The 23,246-nt window shown below is 44.6% G+C and overlaps 1 protein-coding gene across 1 annotated transcript; it reads left to right on the forward strand.

Moving 5' to 3' along the window:
* Nucleotides 1-557: 557 nt before the first annotated feature.
* Nucleotides 558-2,601, forward strand: LOC149460695 (uncharacterized). Its single transcript, XM_089679346.1, has one exon. The coding sequence runs from the start codon at nucleotides 568-570 to the stop codon at nucleotides 1,630-1,632; it is 1,065 nt and encodes a 354-aa protein (XP_089535472.1). The 5' UTR covers nucleotides 558-567; the 3' UTR covers nucleotides 1,633-2,601.
* Nucleotides 2,602-23,246: the final 20,645 nt, after the last annotated feature.

The raw sequence follows: 23,246 nt of genomic DNA on the forward strand, positions 1-23,246 counted from the left end.
GATGAGGAGTATGGAGTGATGGAGGAGTTTTCAGAAGGACACAAGGAGATGATGGAGCCACCTAATACCAGGAACCCACCAGAGAGATGTCCCCGTCCTCTGTATTCCCGGGATTCCACACAGGAAGGTCACACCATCCCTCACCATTACAAGGTTGGAAGGACAGAACATCTAGAACATGGACTTGTAAAGATGATGTGTGGATTTTTTATGTGAGCTTTTTTTTACAGATGATATTTTCTCTCATTTCCTTGATTTAGAGTGGAGATCCAATCGATATAGAATTTGAGGTGAAAGCAGAAGAAGAAGAGGCGTATGTGAGGGATGATCAGCAGTCTATGGAGGAGGATGGAATAACGGGGACATTTATAGAGGAGGACACTCCTACAGAGATCAGCACAGGTGGGTCATGAACACTAAATCCATTCCTCCACCCATACTGCTCACTGATTGGTCCAGATGATAAAGTTCTCATTGGATCTCTCACTGTCTTTCTGGTATGGGGGAACCAATCAGCTCCTGTCTAGTAATCCTCTTTGTCTTTGTATTTTAGTCCATGGCCGGGAGATGAGGAAAACCTCTGAGGATTGTCTCACTTTGTCTCCAGACTGGAAAGTAGAAGATGAGGACATCACACAGTATAGTCCAGGAGAAAACCCGGCTCCCTCCAATGTCCATCCGGCACCACCCAGTGTAGATGGACCATCGGATTCCTCGTATCCTGAGGAACCTCAGACTGTGCGGGACCGGGCCGGCCTTCCAACAGGGAAGAGCTTCTCCTGTACTGAGTGTGGGAAGGGTTTCCATTCTAAATTCCTTGTTAATAGGCATAAAAGGTCTCACACGGGGGAAAAACCATATTCCTGTCCTGAGTGTGGGAAAAGTTTTTCAGAAAAGTCGAATCTTGTCAGACATCAGAGATCTCACACGGGGGAGAAGCCACTTGCCTGTTCTGAGTGCGGGAAATGTTTTTCACAGAAGTCCTATCTTTACACACACCAGATATCTCATATGGGGGAGAAGCTGCATTGCTGTCCTGAGTGTGGGAAATGTTTTTCACATATTTCCTACCTTTACAGACATCAGAGATCTCACACGGGGGAGAAGCCATATTCTTGCCTTGAATGTGGGAAATGTTTTGTAGAAAAATCAAAACTTGTAACACATCAGAGATCTCATACGGGGGAGAAGCCGTATTCCTGTCCTGAGTGCGGGAAATGTTTTTCACAGAAGTCCTGTCTTTCCATACATCAAAGATCTCACACGGCAGAGAAGCCACTTTGCTGTTCTGAGTGTGGGAAATGTTTTTCAGATAAATACAATCTTTGCACACATCAGAGATCTCACACGGGTGAAAAGCCATATTCCTGTCCTGTGTGCGGGAAATGTTTTTCACAGAAGTCCAATCTTTACACACATCAGAGATCTCACACCGGGGAGAAGCCGTATTCCTGTCCTGAGTGTGGGAAATGTTTTTCAGATAAATCCAATCTTAACACACATCAGAGAACCCACACAGGAGTGAAGCCGTATTCCTGTGCTGAGTGTGGGAAATGTTTTTCAGACAAGTCCCATCTTTACACACATCAGAGATGTCACACAGGGGAGAAGCCACTTTCCTGTCCTGAGTGAGGGAAATGTTCCTCAGTGAAGTCCTGTGTTCCTGTACATCACGGGCCCCACACAACCCTGGAGGTGTATTAGTGCCTTGAGTGTGGGAAATGTCTTCTAGATGAATGTTGCTGGACATCCCAGCTCTCATGTGGGGAAGAAGCACACCCTGATATACACCTCAGATATACTCCATGGCTGATCTTCATCATGGAAGAAACAGTCCATAAGGAGATCAGAGGCCCCCAAAGACATGGATGAAGTGTGGGACCGGGTTGGCCATTGATAGCAGGAGAAGAATAAAAATGGAGTCCTGACCTGTCATTGGCTGAGTACATTTTGTGTTTGGATATTTCACAAACACTTGGAGGTCTATTTTTTCTTCTAATTGTTGAATGAAGGTGATTGGCATTCGCTCAGCTGTAACGAGTGGTGGTCTTATTTTATGTCATCACATCGTTGGCTCCATCTAGTGACCATAATATCATAGTGTGCTATATTTACTGATGGAGGTATTTCAGGAAAAGTACTTCATTATGGCCACTAGGTGGCGCTGCTTATCATAGGAAATCACTGTTCTAGGAACAAAATGGCCAGAATTTGTAATGTCTGAATAAGTGATTGTCACATTCATCCTATGAATTATAATTACACCCCTTTGTTTCCTGTCAGGCCGGGTTTCATACAGATTCATGAGATCTTACTCCTGTACTTGTAGAGCCCTCTAATGTGCTACTAGAATAGTGTATCATAGGTAATATCATTGTGTAGGACTCATGGTAGTTGTTTGAGTCTGTGATTGAGGTCGGGTTATTGCAGGTCAGCTGGATTACTGGACAGGTTGTGGCTCTATCACCTCCTCCTGACCACCCAGTGTAGATGGACCATCAGATTCCTCGTATCCTGAGGAACCTCAGACTGTGCGGGACCGGGCCGGCCTTCCAACAGGGAAGAGCTTCTCCTGTACTGAGTGTGGGAAGGATTTCTGTTTTAAATCCAACCTTAATTCACATGAAAGATCTCACGCAGGGGAGAAACCGTATTCCTGTCCTGAGTGTGGAAAATGTTTTTCACAGAAGTCGATTCTTTACAAACATCAGAGATGTCACACAAGGGAGAAGCCATATGCCTGTCCTGAGTGTGGGAAATGTTTTTCAGAGAAGTCCAATCTATGCAAACATCAGAGGTCTCACACGGGGAAGAAGCCGTATTCCTGTCTTGAGTGCGGGAAATGTTTTTCATTGAAGTCCAGTCTTTACACACATCAGAGATCTCACACAGGGGAGAAGCCGTATTCCTGTCCTGAGTGTGGGAAATGTTTTTCACATAAGTCCAGTCTTTACACACATCAGAGATCTCACACAGGAGAGAAGCCGTATTCCTGTCCTGAGTGCGGGAAATGTTTTTCAGCTAAGTCCAATCTTTACACACATCAGAGATCTCACACTGGGGAGAAGGCATATTCCTGTCCTGAGTGTGGGAAATGTTTTTCAGTGAAGTCCAATCTTTCCAAACATCAGAGATCTCACACGGGGAAGAAACCGCTGTATTCCTGTCTTGAGTGTGGGAAATGTTTTTCAGTGAAGTCCAGTCTTTACAAACATCAAAGAGTTCACACAGGAGAGAAGCCATATTCCTGTCCTGAGTGCGGGAAATGTTTTTCACAGAAGTCCAATCTTTCCAGACATCAGAGATCTCACACGGGGGAGAAGCCATATTTCTGTTTTGAGTGCAGGAAATGTTTTTCAGATAAGTCCCATCTTTACACACATCAGATATCTCACACAGGGGAGAAGCCGTATTCCTGTCCTGAGTGCGGGAAATGTTTTTCAGCTAAGTCCAATCTTTACACACATCAGAGATCTCACATTGGCGAGAAGGCATATTCCTGTCCTGAGTGTGGGAAATGTTTTTCAGTGAAGTCCAATCTTTCCATACATCAGAGATCTCACACAACGGAGAAGCCGTATTCCTGTCCTGAGTGCGGGAAATGTTTTTCACAGAAATCCCATCTTATCGTACATCAGAGACTGCACACGGGGGAGAAGCCGTATTCCTGTCCTGAGTGTGGGAAATGTTTTTCAGAGAAGTCAAGTCTTTCCAAACATCAGAGATCTCACACAGGGGAGAAGCCATATTCCTGTTTTGAGTGCGGGAAATGTTTTTCAGATAAGTCCCATCTTTACACACATCAGAGATCTCACACAGGGGAGAAGCCGTATTCCTGTCCTGAGTGCGGGAAATGTTTTTCAGCTAAGTCCAATCTTTACACACATCAGAGATCTCATACGGGGGAGAAGCCATATTCCTGTCCTGAGTGTGGGAAATGTTTTTCAGTGAAGTCCAATCTTTCCATACATCAGAGATCTCACATGATGGAGAAGCCGTATTCCTGTCCTGAGTGCGGGAAATGTTTTTCACAGAAATCCCATCTTATCGCACATCAGAGATGCCACATGGGGGAGAAGCCGTATTCCTGTCCTGAGTGCGGGAAATGTTTTTCAGAGAAGTCAAGTCTTTCCAAACATCAGAGATCTCACATGGGAGAAGCCACATTCCTGTCCTGAGTGAGGGAAATGTTCCTCACTGAAGTCCTGTCTTCCTGTACATCAGGGGTCCCACACAACCCTGGAGGTGTATTAGTGCCTTGAGTGCGGGAAATGTCTTCTAGATGAATGTTGCTCGACATCCCAGCTCTCATGTGGGGAAGAAGCACACCCTGATATACACCTCAGATATACTCCATGGCTGATCTTCATCATGGAAGAAACAGTTGATAAGGAGATGAGAGGCCCCCAAAGACATGGATGAAGTGCAGTAAATGTCGGGGTGCAGAGTGGTCAGTAGATCCTGGAAATGAAGGACACAACTTCAGCCCTTCTTGGGTGTCGGAGTTGCGTTTCCTGATAATGATATAGCGGGTTACAGAGCTAGAAGCCGGGAGAGCCCAGATCTGGTTATCGGGGAACTTTACACAGACAACAAGAACTTCTGAAGTTGATGTCCTTCATTTCAAGGCTCTACAGAACAGTGGTGACCCCGAAGCGTCTCTCTGTCTTCAGTCCATCCTTCTCCCATCCCCCAACAGAAGGGAAGGAGAACTCCGCCCCAAACTAGGGGGGAACTTTCCTCTCATTATTTCCCTTTGCTTCTGTGTGGGTTTGGGTGGTTGGAGGAGTGCGGCACGAGAGGGAACACAGCTTGTTGTTCTATGTCTACATTTGGGGTCTGGGTAGAGGGGATCCACCGGAAAATATTTATACTCTTTGATTTTGTGCAAATCGTTTCTGTTTTCACTTTGAAGGGCGATATTATGTGTGGTTTGTAAAAGGGATTGGCCCAATAGATACCACCCCACTTAGAGAATAGATGAACTAATATGACCAGCATTCATTCAGCCATGTCACATGGTGTAATTTTATTTCACACAGTAATTTCCTATGATCATTGGCTCCATCTAGTGGCCATAATGTATTGAACTGTTTTTCCTGATTGATGTGTTTTTGAATTAATACTTCATTATGGCCACTAGAGGCAGCTGATGATTATCGGAAATCAGTGTTTATTAAAATACAGCAGAATTTGTCATGGCTGGACACATGCTTGTCTCTCTCCCCCGACATATTTTTAGTGTACTATGTGAGGGGTGGTGTCATACAAGTATCGGAGATCACATTCATACATTTATGAGTATAGTAGACATTAAAGACATAAAACCTCAGGACTAAACCAACTATTTATTTAAAACAAAAAAAAATCCCTATTCATCCTTTAGGTGGCGCTAAGTATCATAGTAATTTGCTCCACCTACTATATGAAAGGGTTAATAGTTCACTCACTTTTGCTTTGTGCCTACTAACTGGTTTGTTGTACATACAAGATGTTCCAGTGGGATGTGAATGCTGGTATCTATGCACACATTTCTTGTTTATAGAAATCACAGAAGTCACTATCCTGTTGTATTTTTGTTATGACGCAACATGGAGTAGTTTATTGAAATCTCTATTCTGTATTCTGATTGGTGCTTTATGGAAACCACCTGAAATATGCCGCATTCTCATTTATTATTAAAGCTTGATGAATAATAAAGAAGTCCCATTTTGCATCACACATCCAGATGTCTGACTTGTATTATTCCCAAAGTACTTTGAACTGGATGTTTGTATGGAGGAGGAGGCCGGCATAAATTGATGTTCCTGACAGAAGTGGTGTCAGAAGTGGGATAGGATCGGCCATCGGAGGTAAGTGAGCATTTGTTGTCTTCCTTTGCCCTGATTGCCCCCTATCTCCACCAAGCCTCTGTGCTGCGGTAGCACGAGCAATTGTCTGCTGGAGCTTTGGGAGCTCGTGGGGTTAAACAGAACCTAGGTTGATGTATAAGAAATGTGTGTATGTCCTCCATACAATCATACAGAGCAGTGTGTTCAGTGATTATGTACGCTTGTAACTAGAGAAACTGTTCAGTAGATGTATTCTAAGTCTCTGTAGGACTGTGAGACGCCCCATCTACTCAGCGAGGAGATTTCTCCATTGGCCTGGGATAGGTGAAAGCATGGTGACAGTCTGAAGGAGTCACAATAGGGGTGTATCTGTCCAGGTGATTTTCCAGGTGAAGTCCTTGAAGCACTTGTGCAGTTGAGAAAAAATTTGTCGGAGCTCTATGTGAGTTCAGTCCAGCTTCACCCGGCACAAAGAGTCATCACCGGGAGAGAAACACATAGGCCAGCTCACATACAGTGAAGGAAATGCGTATTTGCTCCCCTGCTGATGTTGAATGTTCACCCCTCACACAGAAATGATCGGTCTAAAAATCGAATGTTCGGTGTATTGTAACACTGAGAGACAGAATAGCAACACAAAATTCAAAAGAAATGCATGTCTAACAAATGATGACGGATCTGCATGTTCATGAGGGAAAGAAGGATTTGATCCCCTATCATTCAGCAGGATTTCTGGCTCCCAGGTGTCTCTCATACAGGTAACAAGCTGAGATTAGAAGCAGTCTCTTAAAGGGAGTGCTGCTAATCTCATTGTGTTACCTGTATAAAAGACACCTGTCCACAGGAGCCATCAAACCATCAGATTCCAAACTCTCCACCATGGCAAAGACCAAAGAGCTGTCCAAGGATGTCAGAGACAAGATGGTAGACCTACACAAGGCTGGACTGGGCTACCAAACTATGGCCAAGCAGCTTGGTGAGAAGGTGACAACAGTTGGTGCAATCATTCACAAATGGAAGAAACACAAAACAAGTGTCAGTCTCCCTAGGTCTGGTGCACCGTGCAAGATCTCACCTCATGGAGTGTCAATGATCATGAGAACAGTGAGGAATCATCCCAGAACTACACGTGAGGATCTTGTCAATGATCTCCAGGCAGCTGGGACCACAGTCACCAAGAAAACAATTGGTAACACACTACGCCGACAAGGACTGAAATCCTGCAGTGCCCGCACGGTCCCTCTGCTCAAGAAAGCCCATGTCCAGCCCGTCTGAAGTCTGCCACTGAACATCTGAATGATGCAGAGGAGGACTGGTGGGAAGTGTTGTGGTCAGAGGAGACCAAAATCCAGCTCTTTGGCATCAACTCAACTCACCGTGTTTGGAGGAGAAGGAATGCTGCCTATGACCCCAAGAACACCATCCCAACTGTGAAACATGGTGGTGGAAACATTCTGCTTTGGGGGTGTTTTTCTGCTAAGGGGACAGGACAACTGCACCGCATCAAAGGGATGATGGACGGGGCAATGTACCATCAAATCTTGGGTGAGAACCTTCTTCCCTCAGCCAAGGCATTGAAAATGGGTCATGGATGGGTGTTCCAGCATGACAATGACCCAAAACACACGGCCAAGGCAACAAAGGAGCGGCTCAAGAAGAAACACATTAAGGTCCTGGAGTGGCCTAGCCAGTCTCCACACCTTCATCCGATTGAAAATCTGTGGAGGGAGCTGGAATTTTGAGTTGCCAAATGTCAGCCACCAAACCTTAATGACTTGGAGAGGATCTGCCAAGAGGAGTGGGCCAAAATCCCTCCTGAGATGTGTGCGAACCTGGTGGCCAACTACAGGAAACGTCTGACCTCTGTGATTGCCAACAAGAGATTGCCACCAAGTACTAAGTCATATTTTGTGAAGGGGATCAAATACTTATTTCCCTCATGAACATTCAAATCAGTGCAGAATTTGTTAGACGCATTTCTGCTGAATTTGTTGTTGAAATTCTGTCCCTCAGTGTTACACCGAACATTCGATTTTTAGACTGATCATTTCTTTGTGAGTGGGCAAACATTAAAAATCAGCAGGGGATCAAATACTTATTTCCTTCACTGTAATATCGCATCTTTGCTTTGCAGTGATGATGGGAAACTCCCAAGGTAAGGGGAAGTACCCAGACCCTCCTGAGCCATCGTGTAAAGTATTCAGAGGAAGAAAACCTGTTAAAGAAATTTACTAAGGAAGATGGATCAGCTCTAGAAAAATCCCAACTACCAGCTAATGAAACATGTAAAGAGTATGTTGCCTGAGTGTCACTTTGGATTTTTATGTTGTCCAATGGGTGGACAGCCTGGTGGGGTGGAGTTCAACCATGGGGAGTGCCAGTCCTTTTCCCAGAGATGGGGACAATGATGATGATTTTCACATGGATATGATAAAGGGGATATATTTAGGGGACAAAACTGCCTTTCCCTATATATGTGAGGGGGAGCATTGAATTGGTTGAAGTATGCCCCAGGATATAAATGCCGGAAACCAATCCCTTCTGCCCCAGTAACTAAACAGACTAATTATTATACAGGATTTATATAGTGCCAACGCTATTTATGGCACTTATCGCCTGACACTGCGCTTCCTGATTATACTCAGCTGTATCCTCAGCTCCCTAAGGATGAGGATTATTTGTTGTCACGTAATAGGAGGAGACATGCATTACATTCTGCCCCAAGAGTCTCCCACCGATGAAGGAGGCCATTTGGCAGTGATCGGTGGTGATGGGGAAGATTCTTTGGAAGAAGAGTCAGGTTCAAGTGTATCAATGCGTGAAATGAATAAAGAGTGGAAAGAGACAAAAGTTACATTGGGAAGGACATTAGACCAGATGCAGCAAACTGTGACTGCTCTGACACCCAGGACCAAGAAGGAGGAAAATAAAAAGGCAAGGTAGTAAGCAAGGCAATGAAATCAGGAGGACAGACATCAATGGTAAAAGAGCAGACAGTACAGGAGAGGGACGCAGCAAGTGAGGAGTCAGAAGATTCAACAGGAGAGATGAGTCAGCAGGAGCAAGATAATTTAGAAGAATTCAGTAAGTATTATTTGAGGTCCAGAAAAGACGCTGAAGACGATGAGGGAGCCACCCAAGCTTACCCTTCCATCATTGTGGGATGTGATGTGGTGATAAAGCCAATGGTAATGAATGACGTTAATGGCATTATAAAGCATTGTCCTGATCCTCGGAAAACCCCACTGCTGCCATTAACTACTTGAAAAGAGCAACGCAGAGGCAACAATGTTCACAACAGGACATGAGGATAATCATCAATGGAATTTTGGGATATGATATGGAATCAGGTTGGGATTGGACCACCATGCTTCATGAGCCATTTGGACTGACTGTGGACTATGAGTGGAGAATTGCCGTAGGACAGAAACAGATGTGGAAGGAGTTAATTGCAGAAATTAACAGTCACTAGCTACAGTAGTTGATTGTAAGCAGAGCAGTATGGAATCAATTATGGAGTTCCTAAAAAGATTTAAGAAGGTCTGAAAATAAGAGGCAGGATGAAATCTGACAACACCAGAGTTAGGAATTATATATACAGGTGAAACTCGAAAAATTAGAATATTGTGCAAAAGTTCATTTATTTCAATAATACAACTTAAAAGGTGAAACTAATACATGAGATAGACTCATTACATGCAAAGCAAGATAGTTCAAGCCGTGATTTGTCATCATTGTGATGATTATGGCTTACAGCTCATGAAAACCCCAAATCCACAATCTCAGAAAATGAGAATTTTCCATGCAATCAATAAAACACGGATTGTACATAGAACAATATCCGACCTCTGAAAAGTAGAAGCTGCATATGTACTCAGTACTTGGTTTGGGCCCCTATTGCAGCAATTACTGCCTCAATGCGGCGTGGCATGGAAGCTATCAGCCTGTGGCACTGCTGAGGTGTTATGGAAGACCAGGATGCTTCAATAGCGGCCTTCAGCTCTTCTGCATTGTTCGGTCTCATGTCTCTCATCTTTCTCTTGGCAATGCCCCATAGATTCTCTATGGGGTTCAGGTCAGGTGAGTTTGCTGGCCAATCAAGCACAGTAATCCCACGGTCATTGAACCAGGTTTTGGTGCTTTTGGCAGTGTGGGCGGTGCCAAGTCCTGCTGGAAAATGAAGTCAGCATCCCCATAAAGCTCGTCTGCGGAAGGAAGCATGAAGTGCTCCAAACTCTCCTGGTAGACGGCTGCGTTGACCCTGGACTTAATGAAGCACAGTGGGCCAACACCAGCAGATGACATGGCTCCCCAAATCAACACAGACTGTGGAAACTTCACACTGGACTTCAAGCATCTTGCAGTGTGTGCCTCTCCATTCTTCCTCCATACTCTGGGTCCTTGTGCCTCTCCATTCTTCCTCCATACTCGGGGTCCTTGGGCCTCTCCATTCTTCCTCCATACTCGGGGTCCTTGGGCCTCTCCATTCTTCCTCCATACTCGGGGTCCTTGGGCCTCTCAATTCTTCCTCCATACTCGGGGTCCTTGGGCCTCTCCATTCTTCCTCCATACTCGGGGTCCTTGTGCCTCTCCATTCTTCCTCCATACTCGGGGTCCTTGTGCCTCTCCATTCTTCCTCCATACTCGGGGTCCTTGGGCCTCTCCATTCTTCCTCCATACTCGGGGCCCTTGTGCCTCTCCATTCTTCCTCCATACTCGGGGTCCTTGTGCCTCTCCATTCTTCCTCCATACTCGGGGTCCTTGTGCCTCTCCATTCTTCCTCCATACTCGGGGTCCTTGTGCCTTTCCATTCTTCCTCCATACTCGGGGTCCTTGTGCCTTTCCATTCTTCCTCCATACTCGGGGTCCTTGGTTTCCAAATGAGATGCAAAAGTTCCTCTCATCAGAAAATAGGACTTTGGGCCACTGAGCAACAGACCAGGTCTGTTTTTCCTTAGCCCAGGTAAGAAGCTTCTGACATTGTTTGCTGTTCAGGAGCGGCTTGACAAGAGGAATACGACATTTGAAGCCCATGTCCAGGATCCGTCTGTGTGTGGTGGCTCTTGATGCACTGACTCCAGCCTCAGTCCACTCCTTGTGAAAGTCCCCAACACTTTTGAATGGCCTTTTCCTGACAATCCTCTCCAGGCTGCGGTCATCCCTGCTGCTTGTGCACCTTTTTCTTCCACACTTTTCCCTTCCACATAACTTTCTATTAATGTGCTTTGATACAGCACTTTGGGAACATCCAACTTCTTTTGCAATTACCTTTTGAGGCTTTCCCTCCTTATGGAGGGTGTCAGTGATGGTGTCAGGTCAGCAGTCTTTCCCATGATTGTGATTCCTACTGAACCAGACTGAGAGACCATTTAAAGGCTCAGGAACCCTTTGCAGGTGTTATGGCTGAATGAGCTGATTAGAGTGGGACACTTTGAGCCGATAATATTCCACCTTTTCACAAGATTCTCATTTTCTGAGATTGTGGATTTGGGGTTTTCATGAGCTGTAAGCCATAATCATCACAATGATGACAAATCACGGCTTCAACTATCTTGCTTTGCATGTAATGAGACTCATATATTAGTTTCACCTTTTAAGTTGCTGCACTGAAATAAATAAACTTTTGCACCATATTCTAATTTTTCGAGTTTCACCTGTATATACAGGCAGTTATGCAGGCATAGAAAATGGGAGTGGAGGCATCTATGGCTATGACATTGGGACATAACACCGTGTTACATGCCACACATCACGTATTACAAATTCTGAAGAATCTTCCCACACAACACATGACAGCCCAAAGAGCCAGTGTGTATGAGGTCATTCTCACTTCCACTGTTCATGTATCTATTAAATACTCCTCTCCAAGTTCAGGACCAATTGCTGTTTTAAATGGCATGCTTGGTTTGAAGTCAGAATCTGACATTCCTCCCGAGGAACATGACTGTGCTTCAATTATACATGAAGACATTACTCCCAGATATGACATGTTACAAGAGCCAGTAGAAGGGAGTGTTGATATCTTTGTAGATGGTTCATGCACAAGACCTAATGACAATGTCTACTTGGCAGGTTATGCGGTTGTCCAACTTCCAGATAAGGTATGGGAAGCAAAGCCCTGCCTTATCTCAGCACAGGCTGCAGAACTCATAGCCCTGACCTGTGCCTGTGAATTATTTGAGGGAAAGATGTTAACATTTACACAGATTCCAAGTACACATTTGGTGTAGTGCAGGATTTTGGCAAGATTTGGCAGGGGATCTCATGCATCTTTAGTGAATGATCTTTTGGAAGCCATACACAAACCACGTACTATTGCTGGTATCACAAGTAAAGCCCACACATCTTCACATGACCCCATAGCTCTGGGTAATGCATTGGCTGACTGTACGGCCAAGGAAGCTGCTTTGCAGTCTTCACAGGAGTCTGCCAGCCTTGTTTTGACTATGTTAGAGCCGCCCATGCTCCCGGAACAACAGTTACTCACAGAATTACAGTACACAGGCACTAAAGAGGATATTCAATATTGGAAAGACAAAGGTTTAACATTGGACTAGAATGGTCTAATGTCCAAAGAGGGGATCAGAGGGATACATCAGCACAGTGCACCGGTGCTTATAGCACAGTTTCATGGCATAGGGCACAGAGGATGGCAGAGGACAAAACATTTTGTATTCAGAATTTGTCACAACGGGTGCAAGATCAGTTAGGAAGGTGTGTTATTTGAGGAACAATAATACAGGACAACAGTATGGCCAACATGACCATCTTCCTCCACCACAGGGTACCACAGGGTCCTTTTGAGGAATTACAGATTGATTTTACACACATGCCTAACAAGAGAGGTAAGTATCTGCTGGTTATAGTGGATACATTTTCAAAATGGCCGGAGGTTTTTATCACTAACAAAGAGGATGCCTCCACTGTGGCCAAAATGTTGTGCAAGGAAATTATCTCAAGATGGAGATGCCCTCTGGTGATTCAGACAAGGGCCCATCATTCACATCCAAAGTGACTCAACAGGTAGCCAAATGAATGGTTATTCAATGGAAATTTTACATCCCTTATCACCCACAGAGTTCAGGAATGGTAGAGAGGATGAACAGGATGATTAAGGAGAAGTTGAGGAAAGCTACTGGAGGTACATTTGTTAAGTGGGAGACTTATCTGCCCGCAGTGTTGGCTGAAATCAGGATGACACCAAACAAAACAACTAAATTGTCACCTTTTGAAATCTGCTGGTGATTATGCCTGGAGAATTAGAGCTGATCCAAGAAACATATGTGATGAATCGTATAAGGCTTTTGAATGGCATCTACGGTGATGTATCTCTTTCTTTTCCGCTTCCCTCACAGGAACCAACACATCCTTTCAAGCCTGGAGACCATGTGGTTGTTAAAGCCCTACATAAGCACAAGGTCCTGGACCCACCTTATGGGGAGCCCACAGTGATAACAGCCGTGACCCGTACAGCAGTTCTGACAGCAGATTCTCAGGCCTGGATCCATGTGTCAAGGGTAAAGAAAGTCCTGGACTCTCCTCCACCAGAGGTGTTGACTACAAAGAGGGTGAAGAAGGTGTTGAACACCCTGAAGCAGACGCGTTAGAGAGAGAAGAAGGTGATATAGTTCCACTAGAAGACAGACAGACCGATAACAATCAAGATGTCCATACTTTTGCATCCATAAACCTCTTGGAATATCTTCCTTTAATAGGTTGTCTTACAGTGATTGTATTTCTCCCGATTTGGGTGATTAGTATGTTATTATCACCCGCAGGACTTGATGTACATTTTTCCATAGCCCAGGCCCGGATCTAGGGAGGTGCTGGGGTGGGCTTTGTACCCCCAGATTTTACTTGTACCCCCAGATCTCTGAGAGAGGATACAACTGATCCATGACACTTGATGGGGACAATTGATGTAAAGGGGCACTCTGATGAGGACATTTTATATAAGGGACACACTGGTAAGGACACCTGATGTAAGGGAGGACTCTCAAAAGAACCGTGACGTAAAGGGGGAACTCTGAGGACTCCTGATGTAAGTGTAGGGAACTGTTATTTTATACACTAGTTGTGGTTTGTTTACATCTATATACAGCCACTAACATAGAGGTCCCATTACAGACAAGTCCCTAGGTGTGCTTCCTGCCCCTGCTAAGAGGTCAAGAAACCCCAGGATGTGATATAGTTGGTTTTCCAGGAAGTATCAGGCAGAGGGTACCAGCCTGCCATGTGCTGTGTATCTGGGGGGAATTGTATGGGGATTCTGTGAGTATTGATCCAGATTAACAAGGCTGTTATCTATGTAGTTGTTACTGAAGCAGATTAGGTCTTCCTCTGTTATATTTCAACTTCTGTATAGGAACCCTAATATCTCTGTAAGAGAGAGAGTTGTGGTTCATTATCATTATTCTATTTACACTGCAGAATCCTTATAGTTGTATATATATATATATATATATATATATAGATCCGTGTTTTCACCTGCATAAGACTGTCAGGTGAACTTTCTGTTAATTGCAGTGTATCTTTGCAGCCTCTTTGCTTAAAGCCATAGCACCCTTATTGGTCTGGATCTCCCTTTAGCTAGGATTAGCATAGGGAGCGTTGGATAGATTAGGCTAGAGGTAGGTTAGGCATCCGACGTCCACTTAGACAGATAGAGGCCCGGTTGCAGTGACAGCCCAGTTTAGGGATAGGGACTAAGAGTGAGGATAGATAGGACATTTTATCCTTTTAGGTGATGCATCGCTGATCTTCAGACAAGCAGTGCAATCATCCGCATAGAACGTGTTACTTGGACGCCATCACAGCATCTAAAGTGGAAGCGTGCATCTTATTGACTCTCACCTCTCCAGGGGCCCCTGCAACCGGACTGCGCTATAACCCATGGTTGGAGGTATTCTGTATACTACATGCACATATACCCGGGTATAATTGCAACCTCCCAATTTATGGTAAATTGTAATTCCTGAATGTTATTCTTATGCATCCTGTTTTATGTGGCTGCTTTATATAAACTTTGCATTAATCTCATACAGGTGGGTGACATGTTTTCATGTTAGAAATATAAGCTGGGTGCATTAATACTGCTATGTATAGTTACTTTAAGTTGTCTACATGTTACAATCCTAGAAAGGGGTGAGTCTCCTCAATTGCAGGATCCCTATTCTAGGTGGAGGCACTGCCATTTGTATTATCACAACCCCCTCTTCCATATAGCAAAGGCTCAGGATTGCCTACTCATATACAGGTTAGCGCCATAGCTTGTTTGGTGTGGGCCATTTCACATAACCCCCCCAAAACAGGGCTACATTTGGAGGCACTGCTGAGATCGAAGTGGGTTTAATAGTCAGTCATGGAGGAGCAACACGAAGAAAAGTGGCGCCCTCAACCTACTCCTAGAAGGAGGTACCTTCCCTCTGTCCCACAAATCGGCAGTGTAAAAGAAGAACAAATGCCAGTTAACTATTCTTATCAGGAAGATGTCAATATTTCACAATCTAGTGAGAATGCTGTTGGCACTTTAAATCAACTGACTGAGATGCTAGCACAAGGGTTACAGGCGGCACATTATAGAAAGCTAAAAGTGTTCTCTGGTAATGTTCCTGTACCACAAGGAGAAGAAGCTTTTGAAGTTTGGAAAGAGCACACCCTTCAATGCTTGAAAGAATGGTCCTGCTCAGAGGAAGGCAAGCGTCAGCGTGTTATGGAAAGTCTGCAATCTCCAGCGGCAGAACTAATCCGCTTGTATCGAGATACCCATGAGGGGGTAAGTGCAACAGACTATATACAAGTACTGTCTGACCATTTTGAACCATACTATGACCTTGAACAGATGGTTGCTGACTATCCTATGACCCGTCAGAAAGAAGGAGAGAGTGTTTCCACTTTTATTAATCGATTGCAGTTACTGTTGTCACGTCTGGTGTATCACACTGCTATACATCCTGATGCAGTGAATTCAATGAGAACTAGTCAATTAGTACAGGGGTTGTTACCTCATCATCCTCTCGCACAGCTCCTCAAAGTGAAGTTATCTGATGATGATCTTCCTCTTCATGGACTAATGAAGTTAGTGAAGAAATTGGAAGCTGACATTCAGTTTAGCACCCCTAAGAAAGTGAAACAACCTTTTAAAGAGGACCTCCCTTCTCGTCCTGTTCAAAATGATCAACCTGAATTCACTCGGTCCAAGTCTTCCATTAACAAGCCCGTTGCATTACACAGAGGGAGAGACTCTAGAAAGTGCTTCAGGTGTGGTCAGACGGGCCATTCAGCTAGACAATGTCATGACGATTATGAGGGAACGGTGCAAAGTGTGTCATTCCCTGTACAAAAGCACAAAGGACGACTGAAATATTCAAAGTCAGGATCAAAACAGCCTATCATAGGCTCCAAGTCCATTGTTAATGTTACTGTCAACGGACTTAAAACTTCAGCTTTGTTTGACACTGGGTCTCAAGTTACCCTTATCTATCGTTCCTTCTATCAGAAGCATTTGAGCAACACACCACTTCAATCTACTGGACAGATGAAGTTGTGGGGGTTGAACTCTAAGTCATACCCTGTTGATGGAAGCCTGCGCATAATTGTTACTGTACCTGGTTTAGAGGACAAAGGTGTTCCTCCCATGGAGATCACGGCACTTGTGTGTCCTGACACTGGGGACTCCAATGCCGCTCCTGTGATATTAGGTACTAATTGTAAAGCAGTACACTGTGCTTTTCAGACGTTTCTTGAAGGAGGTCGAACTGCTTCTTTTGATCAAATTGAACTGTCTTCTGATCTTAAAGAGCTTTGTAATGTCCTCTCTGTTGGCTATCAACACGGAGTGGTGTATCACATCGGTAGGCATGCAGTGGAAATTCCTCCAGGGGGAGAGAGAATACTAAGGGTTGCTTCCAGCATTGCTCCTGAGCTACTTGGAGATGGCAGTTACGTCCTTATGGAAACACCTGAAGAGATGATCAACAAAGAGGGGTGGAAGGTGATTCCTGAAAGGAAAGACTGGAGAGCCAGAGTGGACCTATCTACAGTTGTGACTGTGAGAAACTGTTCACCTTACCCCATTGTAATTGATCCTTACCAAAAGGTAGCCCATTGCTATCCTGTGTTTGGTGTTAACCCCTATGCTGAAGTGTGCAAAGTGCAAGTTGAAGGTACCGCTCCTACTGTTGAATTTGATCTGACTGATCCAAACTTATCAGAGCTTTGGGGTCACAGATTGACACAGCAGTTATCAGGATTACCAGAAGTATTTTCTATGGATGAAATGGATGTAGGCTGTGCCAAAAGTGCTCAACACACTTTCAGGCTAACAGATGCCACTCCCTTCCGGGAAAGGCCCAGAAGGATAGCTCCAAAGGATGTTGATGAGCTCAGACAGACCTTACGTCAGATGAAAGATCAGGGGATCATTGCGGATAGTAAAAGTCCCTATGCTTCACCTATTGTTGTGGTAAGAAAGAAGTGTGGATCTATTCGCCTATGTGTGGACTATCGAACCCTGAATCGAAGGACAATACCTGATCAGTATACACTACCCAGGATAGAAGAGGCTTTGGAAGCTCTGAATGGAAATCAGTGGTTCACAGTTCTTGATTTGCGGTCAGGGTACTATCAGGTTTCAATGGCTCCTGAAGACCAAGAGAAAACAGCCTTCATATGTCCTTTGGGCTTCTTTCAGTTTACCCGCATGCCATAAGGCATAAGGGGTGCACCAGCAACATTTCAAAGATTAATGGAACGCGTTTTGGGTGATTTAGTGCCACGAGAGTGTCTTGTGTACCTCGATGACATTATTGTATTTGGAGCTTCATTGGAGGAACATGAAGAACGTCTCATGCGAGTGTTGCATCGTCTAAAGGAGGAAGGGCTGAAGTTGTCTTCAGACAAGTGTAAGTTCTGCCGTTCATCTGTTACCTATGTAGGCCACATTGTTTCTGCTGAAGGAGTGGCCACAGATCCTGCCAAAGTTGAAGCAGTTGTGAATTGGCCACGACCTCAGAATATCACAGAGTTACGTTCATTCCTTGGATTCTGTGGTTATTACCGCAGATTTGTAGAAGGATATTCCAAAGTGGCCAAGTCCCTACATGACTTGTTGAAGACTGATTCGAGCGGTCAAGAAAAACAGAAGAAATCCACCAAAAATCCTTTTGGCGATAAGTGGACTTCAGCCTGTGAGGATGCCTTCATTCAGTTAAAGAAGAAGTTAACAGAGGCACCCGTTCTGGCCTATGCTAATGCTCGAAAGCCGTATGTTCTCCATGTAGATGCTAGCTTTGAAGGACTGGGTGGAGTGCTACACCAGGAGTATCCAGCTGGGTTGCGACCCGTCGCCTTCATCAGCCGAAGCCTCACAGTTAGCGAGCGCAATTACCCAGTTCACAAGTTGGAATTCTTAGCTCTCAAATGGGCTATTGTCGATAAGTTACATGATTATCTTTATGGAGCAGCTTTCGAAGTAAGAACGGATAACAATCCTTTGACATATGTCTTAACCACAGCAAAACTAGATGCCACTGGACATCGCTGGTTGGCTGCTCTATCAAATTATCAATTCACCTTGAAATACAAACCTGGTCCAAAAAACATTGGTGCAGATGCGTTATCCAGACGCCCTGGGTTAACGCCTGTCTCTGAAGACAATGAATGGGAGGAAGTCCCTGGTCCCGGTGTTGGAGCACTATGTTCTATGGCTGCAGTAGTGGACGATAACATGGCTTTCTCAGAGATGCGGCTCATAGACTCCATAGGAAGTAGACCTGATGCTGTACCAGACATGTTTGCTTACCCAGCAGCCCTTGGCTCATTTGAGAACTGTTCTATATCTCCTCAGCGGATGATTAAGAGTCAAAAGGCTGACCCTTTGATTGGACCTTTATATAGAGCAGTTAGTGTTAATGATCCAGAGATATTGAAGAAAACCTTGCCTGCTGAATGTAGCTCATTTCTGAGAGACTGGGATAAATTCAGGATTGAAAAGGGCCTACTCTATTGTGTGACTCTGTATCATGACGACCCAGGGAGACGTCAACTGGTTCTCCCTTATTGTTTTCGAAAGATGGTTTTCAGAAGTCTACATGATCTTCATGGTCATTTGGGGCCTGAGAAGACCTATGGCTTGATTCAGGACCGCTTTTATTGGCTCAGAATGAGAGAAACTGTGACTAGCCTTTGTAGAAGGTGCCTCCGTTGTCTGAGACGAAAAACCCTCCCAGTTTGAGCTGCCCCAATGGGACATTTACAGAGTTCAGGCCCCATGGATTTGGTCTGTATTGATTTTCTATGCATTGACAATGATTCAAGAGGAATTGGGAACGTGTTGGTAGTGACTGATCACTACACCCGGTATGCACAAGCTTTTCCTACCAAGGATCAAAAGGCAGTGACAGTCGCCAGAGTGCTTTGGGAGAAGTATTTCATCCACTATGGCTTACCCCACAGATTGCATTCGGATCAGGGAAGAGACTTTGAGAGCAGACTAGTTAAGGAATTACTTCAACTGCTCAACATCCATAAAAGCCGGACTACCCCTTATCACCCTGAAGGTGATGCTCTCCCTGAGAGATTTAACAGAACGTTGCTTGATATGTTAGGTACTCTACAGGTTGATGATAAACGTACTTGGAGTCGTAAAGTTGAAGCCATGGTTCATTCTTACAATAGCACAAGACATGAGACTACGGGATTCTCCCCTTATTTCTTAATGTTTGGAAGGGAGCCTAGACTGCCAATAGACCTCTTGTTAGGGGTCTCCACTGATGGTGTCGATCATCAAAGTCACTATCAGTATGTAGCTCGTCTGAAAGATACCCTTAAGTCAGCTTATCGTTTGGCTGAAGAAAATGCTGCCAAGATAAATGAAGGGAACAAAAGGAGGTTTGATCGTCGTGTGAGATACAGAGAATTGAAACCTGGTGACCAGGTATTGCTTAGAAACTTGGGCCCTTCTGGGAAGCATAAATTAGCTGACCAATGGAGGAATGAGATTTTAACAGTGGTGAGCAAATTACCTGGAATTCCTGTGTACAAAATAAAGGGACCAGAAGGTAGAATAAAAGCTTGGCATCGAAACCATGTGCTCCCTATTCCTCAAGTCACTGATGATGATGACTCAGAAGATACTGTGGGAAGGGACTCCCCACAACCTCAGGCTAACATTACAACTGACCCTCCTGACTCTAATGAGAGTGACTGGACTGTAGTTCCTGAGATTCAGAGCCCAACAGCTTCTCCTCTTCCAAGAGAGTCACTGAACCCTAGATCTCCAGAGTTTGTGCCTGAGTCAGTGAGTACGCCTAACCAAGGATCTAGTTCTACTCCACAATCAGTGCCATCACTTCCCATGACACAAAGCCCTCATTCAGTACCTGAAAATCAGGGATTACCTCATAGGGAAGTGCATAGAGGAGGAAGGGTTAGACATCCACCACCTGTTTTGACTTATGATACTTTGGGTGATCCCAGCATCATTCCTCGCCCCATCTATACCATGCCTGGGTAGGGGCAGTATCTAATCTGGTCAATATGCTACCTGTATTTGCATCACCTGGCATGTATTTATACTAATCTGTTGTTTTCTTTAGCAAACCATTGTAATGGAGAGAGGACAACGTTGTGTATTTGAAATTGAATTTCATTATTGTATATAATTTGAGCTTCCTTTGACGGGACGTAAAGGTTTCACCAGGGGGAGAGTGTAGGGAACTGTTATTTTATACACTAGTTGTGGTTTGTTTACATCCATATACAGCCACTACCATAGAGGTCCCATTACAGACAAGTCCCTGGGTGTGCTTCCTGCCCCTACAAGGAGGTCAGGAAACCCCAGGATGTTATATAGTTGTTTTCCAGGAAGTATCAGGCAGAGGGTGCCAGCCTGCCATGTGCTGTGTATCTGGGGAGAACTGTATGGGGATTCTGTGAGTATTGATCCAGATTAACAAGGCTGCTATCTATCTAGTTGTTACTGAAGCAGATTAGATCTGCCTCTGTTATATTTCAACTTCTGTATTGGAACCCTAATATCTCTGTAAGAGAGAGATTTGTGGTTCATTATCATTATTCTATTTACACTGCAGAATCCTTATAGTTGTCTATATATATATATATATATCCGTGTTTTCACCTGCATAAGACTGTCAGGGGAACTTTCTGTTAATTGCAGTGTATCTTTGCAGCCTTTTGCTTAAAGCCATAGCACCCTTATTGGTCTGGATCTCCCTTTAGCTGGGATTAGCATAGGGAGCGTTGGATAGATTAGGCTAGAGGTAGGTTAGGCATCCGACGGCCACTTAGACAGATAGAGGCCCGGTTGCAGTGACAGCCCAGTTTAGGGATAGGGACGAAGAGTGAGGATAGATAGAGCATTTTATCCTTTTAGGTGATGCATCGCTGATCTTCAGACAAGCAGTGCAATCATCCGCATAGAACGTGTTACTTGGACGCCATCGCAGCATCTGAAGTGGAAGCGTGCATCTTATTGACTCTCACCTCTCCAGGGGCCCCTGCAACCGGACTGCACTATAACCCATGGTTGGAGGTATTCTGTATACTACATGCACATATACCCGGGTATAATTGCAACCTCCCAATTTATGGTAAATTGTAATTCCTGAATGTTATTCTTATGCATCCTGTTTTATGTGGCTGCTTTATATAAACTTTGCATTAATCTCATACAGGTGTGTGACATGTTTTCATGTTAGAAATATAAGCTGGGTGCATTAATACTGCTATGTATAGTTACTGTAAGTTGTCTACATGTTACATTCCTAGAAAGGGGTGAGTCTCCTCAATTGCAGGATCCCTATTCTAGGTGGAGGCACTGCCATTTGTATTATCACAACCCCCTCTTCCATATAGCGAAGGCTCAGGATTGCCTACTCATATACAGGTTAGCGCCATAGCTTGTTTGGTGTGGGCCATTTCACATAACCCCCCCAAAACAGGGCTACAGACACAAATCAGAAATAAAGGACAGAGTGTTAGAAGGAATGTAGGGGTTCCCTTTGTGACCTGGTATAGTTCCCTGAGGTTTGGTGAGATTATCCAAGAGAAATGGAAGAATCCTTATTATGAGAGTGTCATGAATGGGGGTGCCAAAGATTTGGGTAAGAGGGAGGCCAGCTGACACCCAAGGTGTTGTCCTCCATTATGTATCCTTGGCAATCAGTAGATTGTTGCTAGAACCCCCCCATGTTCCCCGGTCAAAACACAGGTAACAGCAGTACAATAGCATGCACACTCTAATAGCCCATGGCTACCACCAGGTGTCAAGGACACAAGCCCAGCTACCCAAGGCACGGACCTTGTTTGGTGTAGTAGGAAATAAAGGCAGAACTTGATTTTGGTAGGATAACCCTGCTGTGATATAGTATTCACAGCCTGCAGTACCTCTTTATACACAGGGCTGTATATGACATGTTCCTGACCACTGCACTCTATACACAGGGCTGTATATGACATGTCCCTGACCACTGCACTCTGTACACAGGGCTGTATATGACATGTCCCTGACCACTGCACTCTGTACACAGGGCTGTATATGACATGTCCCTGACCACTGAACTCTATACACAGGGCTGTATATGACATGTCCCTGACCACTGCACTCTGTACACAGGGCTGTATATGACATGTCCCTGACCACTGAACTCTATACACAGGGCTGTATATGACATACTCCTGACCACTGCACTCTATATACAGGGCTGTATATGACATACTCCTGACCACTGCACTCTATGCACTGGGCTGTATATGACATACTCCTGACCACTGCACTCTATACACAGGGCTGTATATGACATACTCCTGACCACTGCACTCTATACACAGGGCTGTATATGACATACTCCTGACCACTACACTCTATACACTGGGCTGTATATGACATACTCCTGACCACTACATTCTGTACTCTGGGATGGAAATCACATACTCCTGACCACTACACTCTGTACTCTGGGATGGGAATCACATACTCCTGACCACTGCACTCTGTACTCTGGGATGTAAATCACATACTCCTGACCACTGCACTCTGTACTCTGGGATGTAAATCACATACTCCTGACCACTGCACTCTGTACTCTGGGATGGAAATCACATACTCCTGACCACTGCACTCTGTACTCTGGAATGTAAATCACATACTCCTGACCACTGCACATTGTTTGCAGGGCTGTATGAAGTAGTCTCCTGACCCCTGCACTCTGGGACATTATTCATGGTGAACCAGAAACTGGATGACCTGTAAAGGCTTGTAAAGTGTCTCCTGTGAGAAATGTTTGGCCCCCAAAGATCCCCATCATGGCCCCGACACACACAATTCTTTTCACTCAATCAATTCTTTATTATAGTTTTACTTCTAACAAGATAGTAATCATAGAATCAGGAAAT

Source organism: Staurois parvus, unplaced genomic scaffold (genome assembly GCF_062004578.1).
Source record: "Staurois parvus isolate SC_StPar_1 unplaced genomic scaffold, SC_StPar_1.0 ptg000222l, whole genome shotgun sequence".
In the NCBI taxonomy this organism is placed as follows: domain Eukaryota; kingdom Metazoa; phylum Chordata; class Amphibia; order Anura; family Ranidae; genus Staurois; species Staurois parvus.

Excerpts from the sequence above, each read along its gene's own strand:
- LOC149460695 (XM_089679346.1), top strand. The coding sequence starts at position 568 with ATGAGGAAAACCTCTGAGGATTGTCTCACTTTGTCTCCAGACTGGAAA.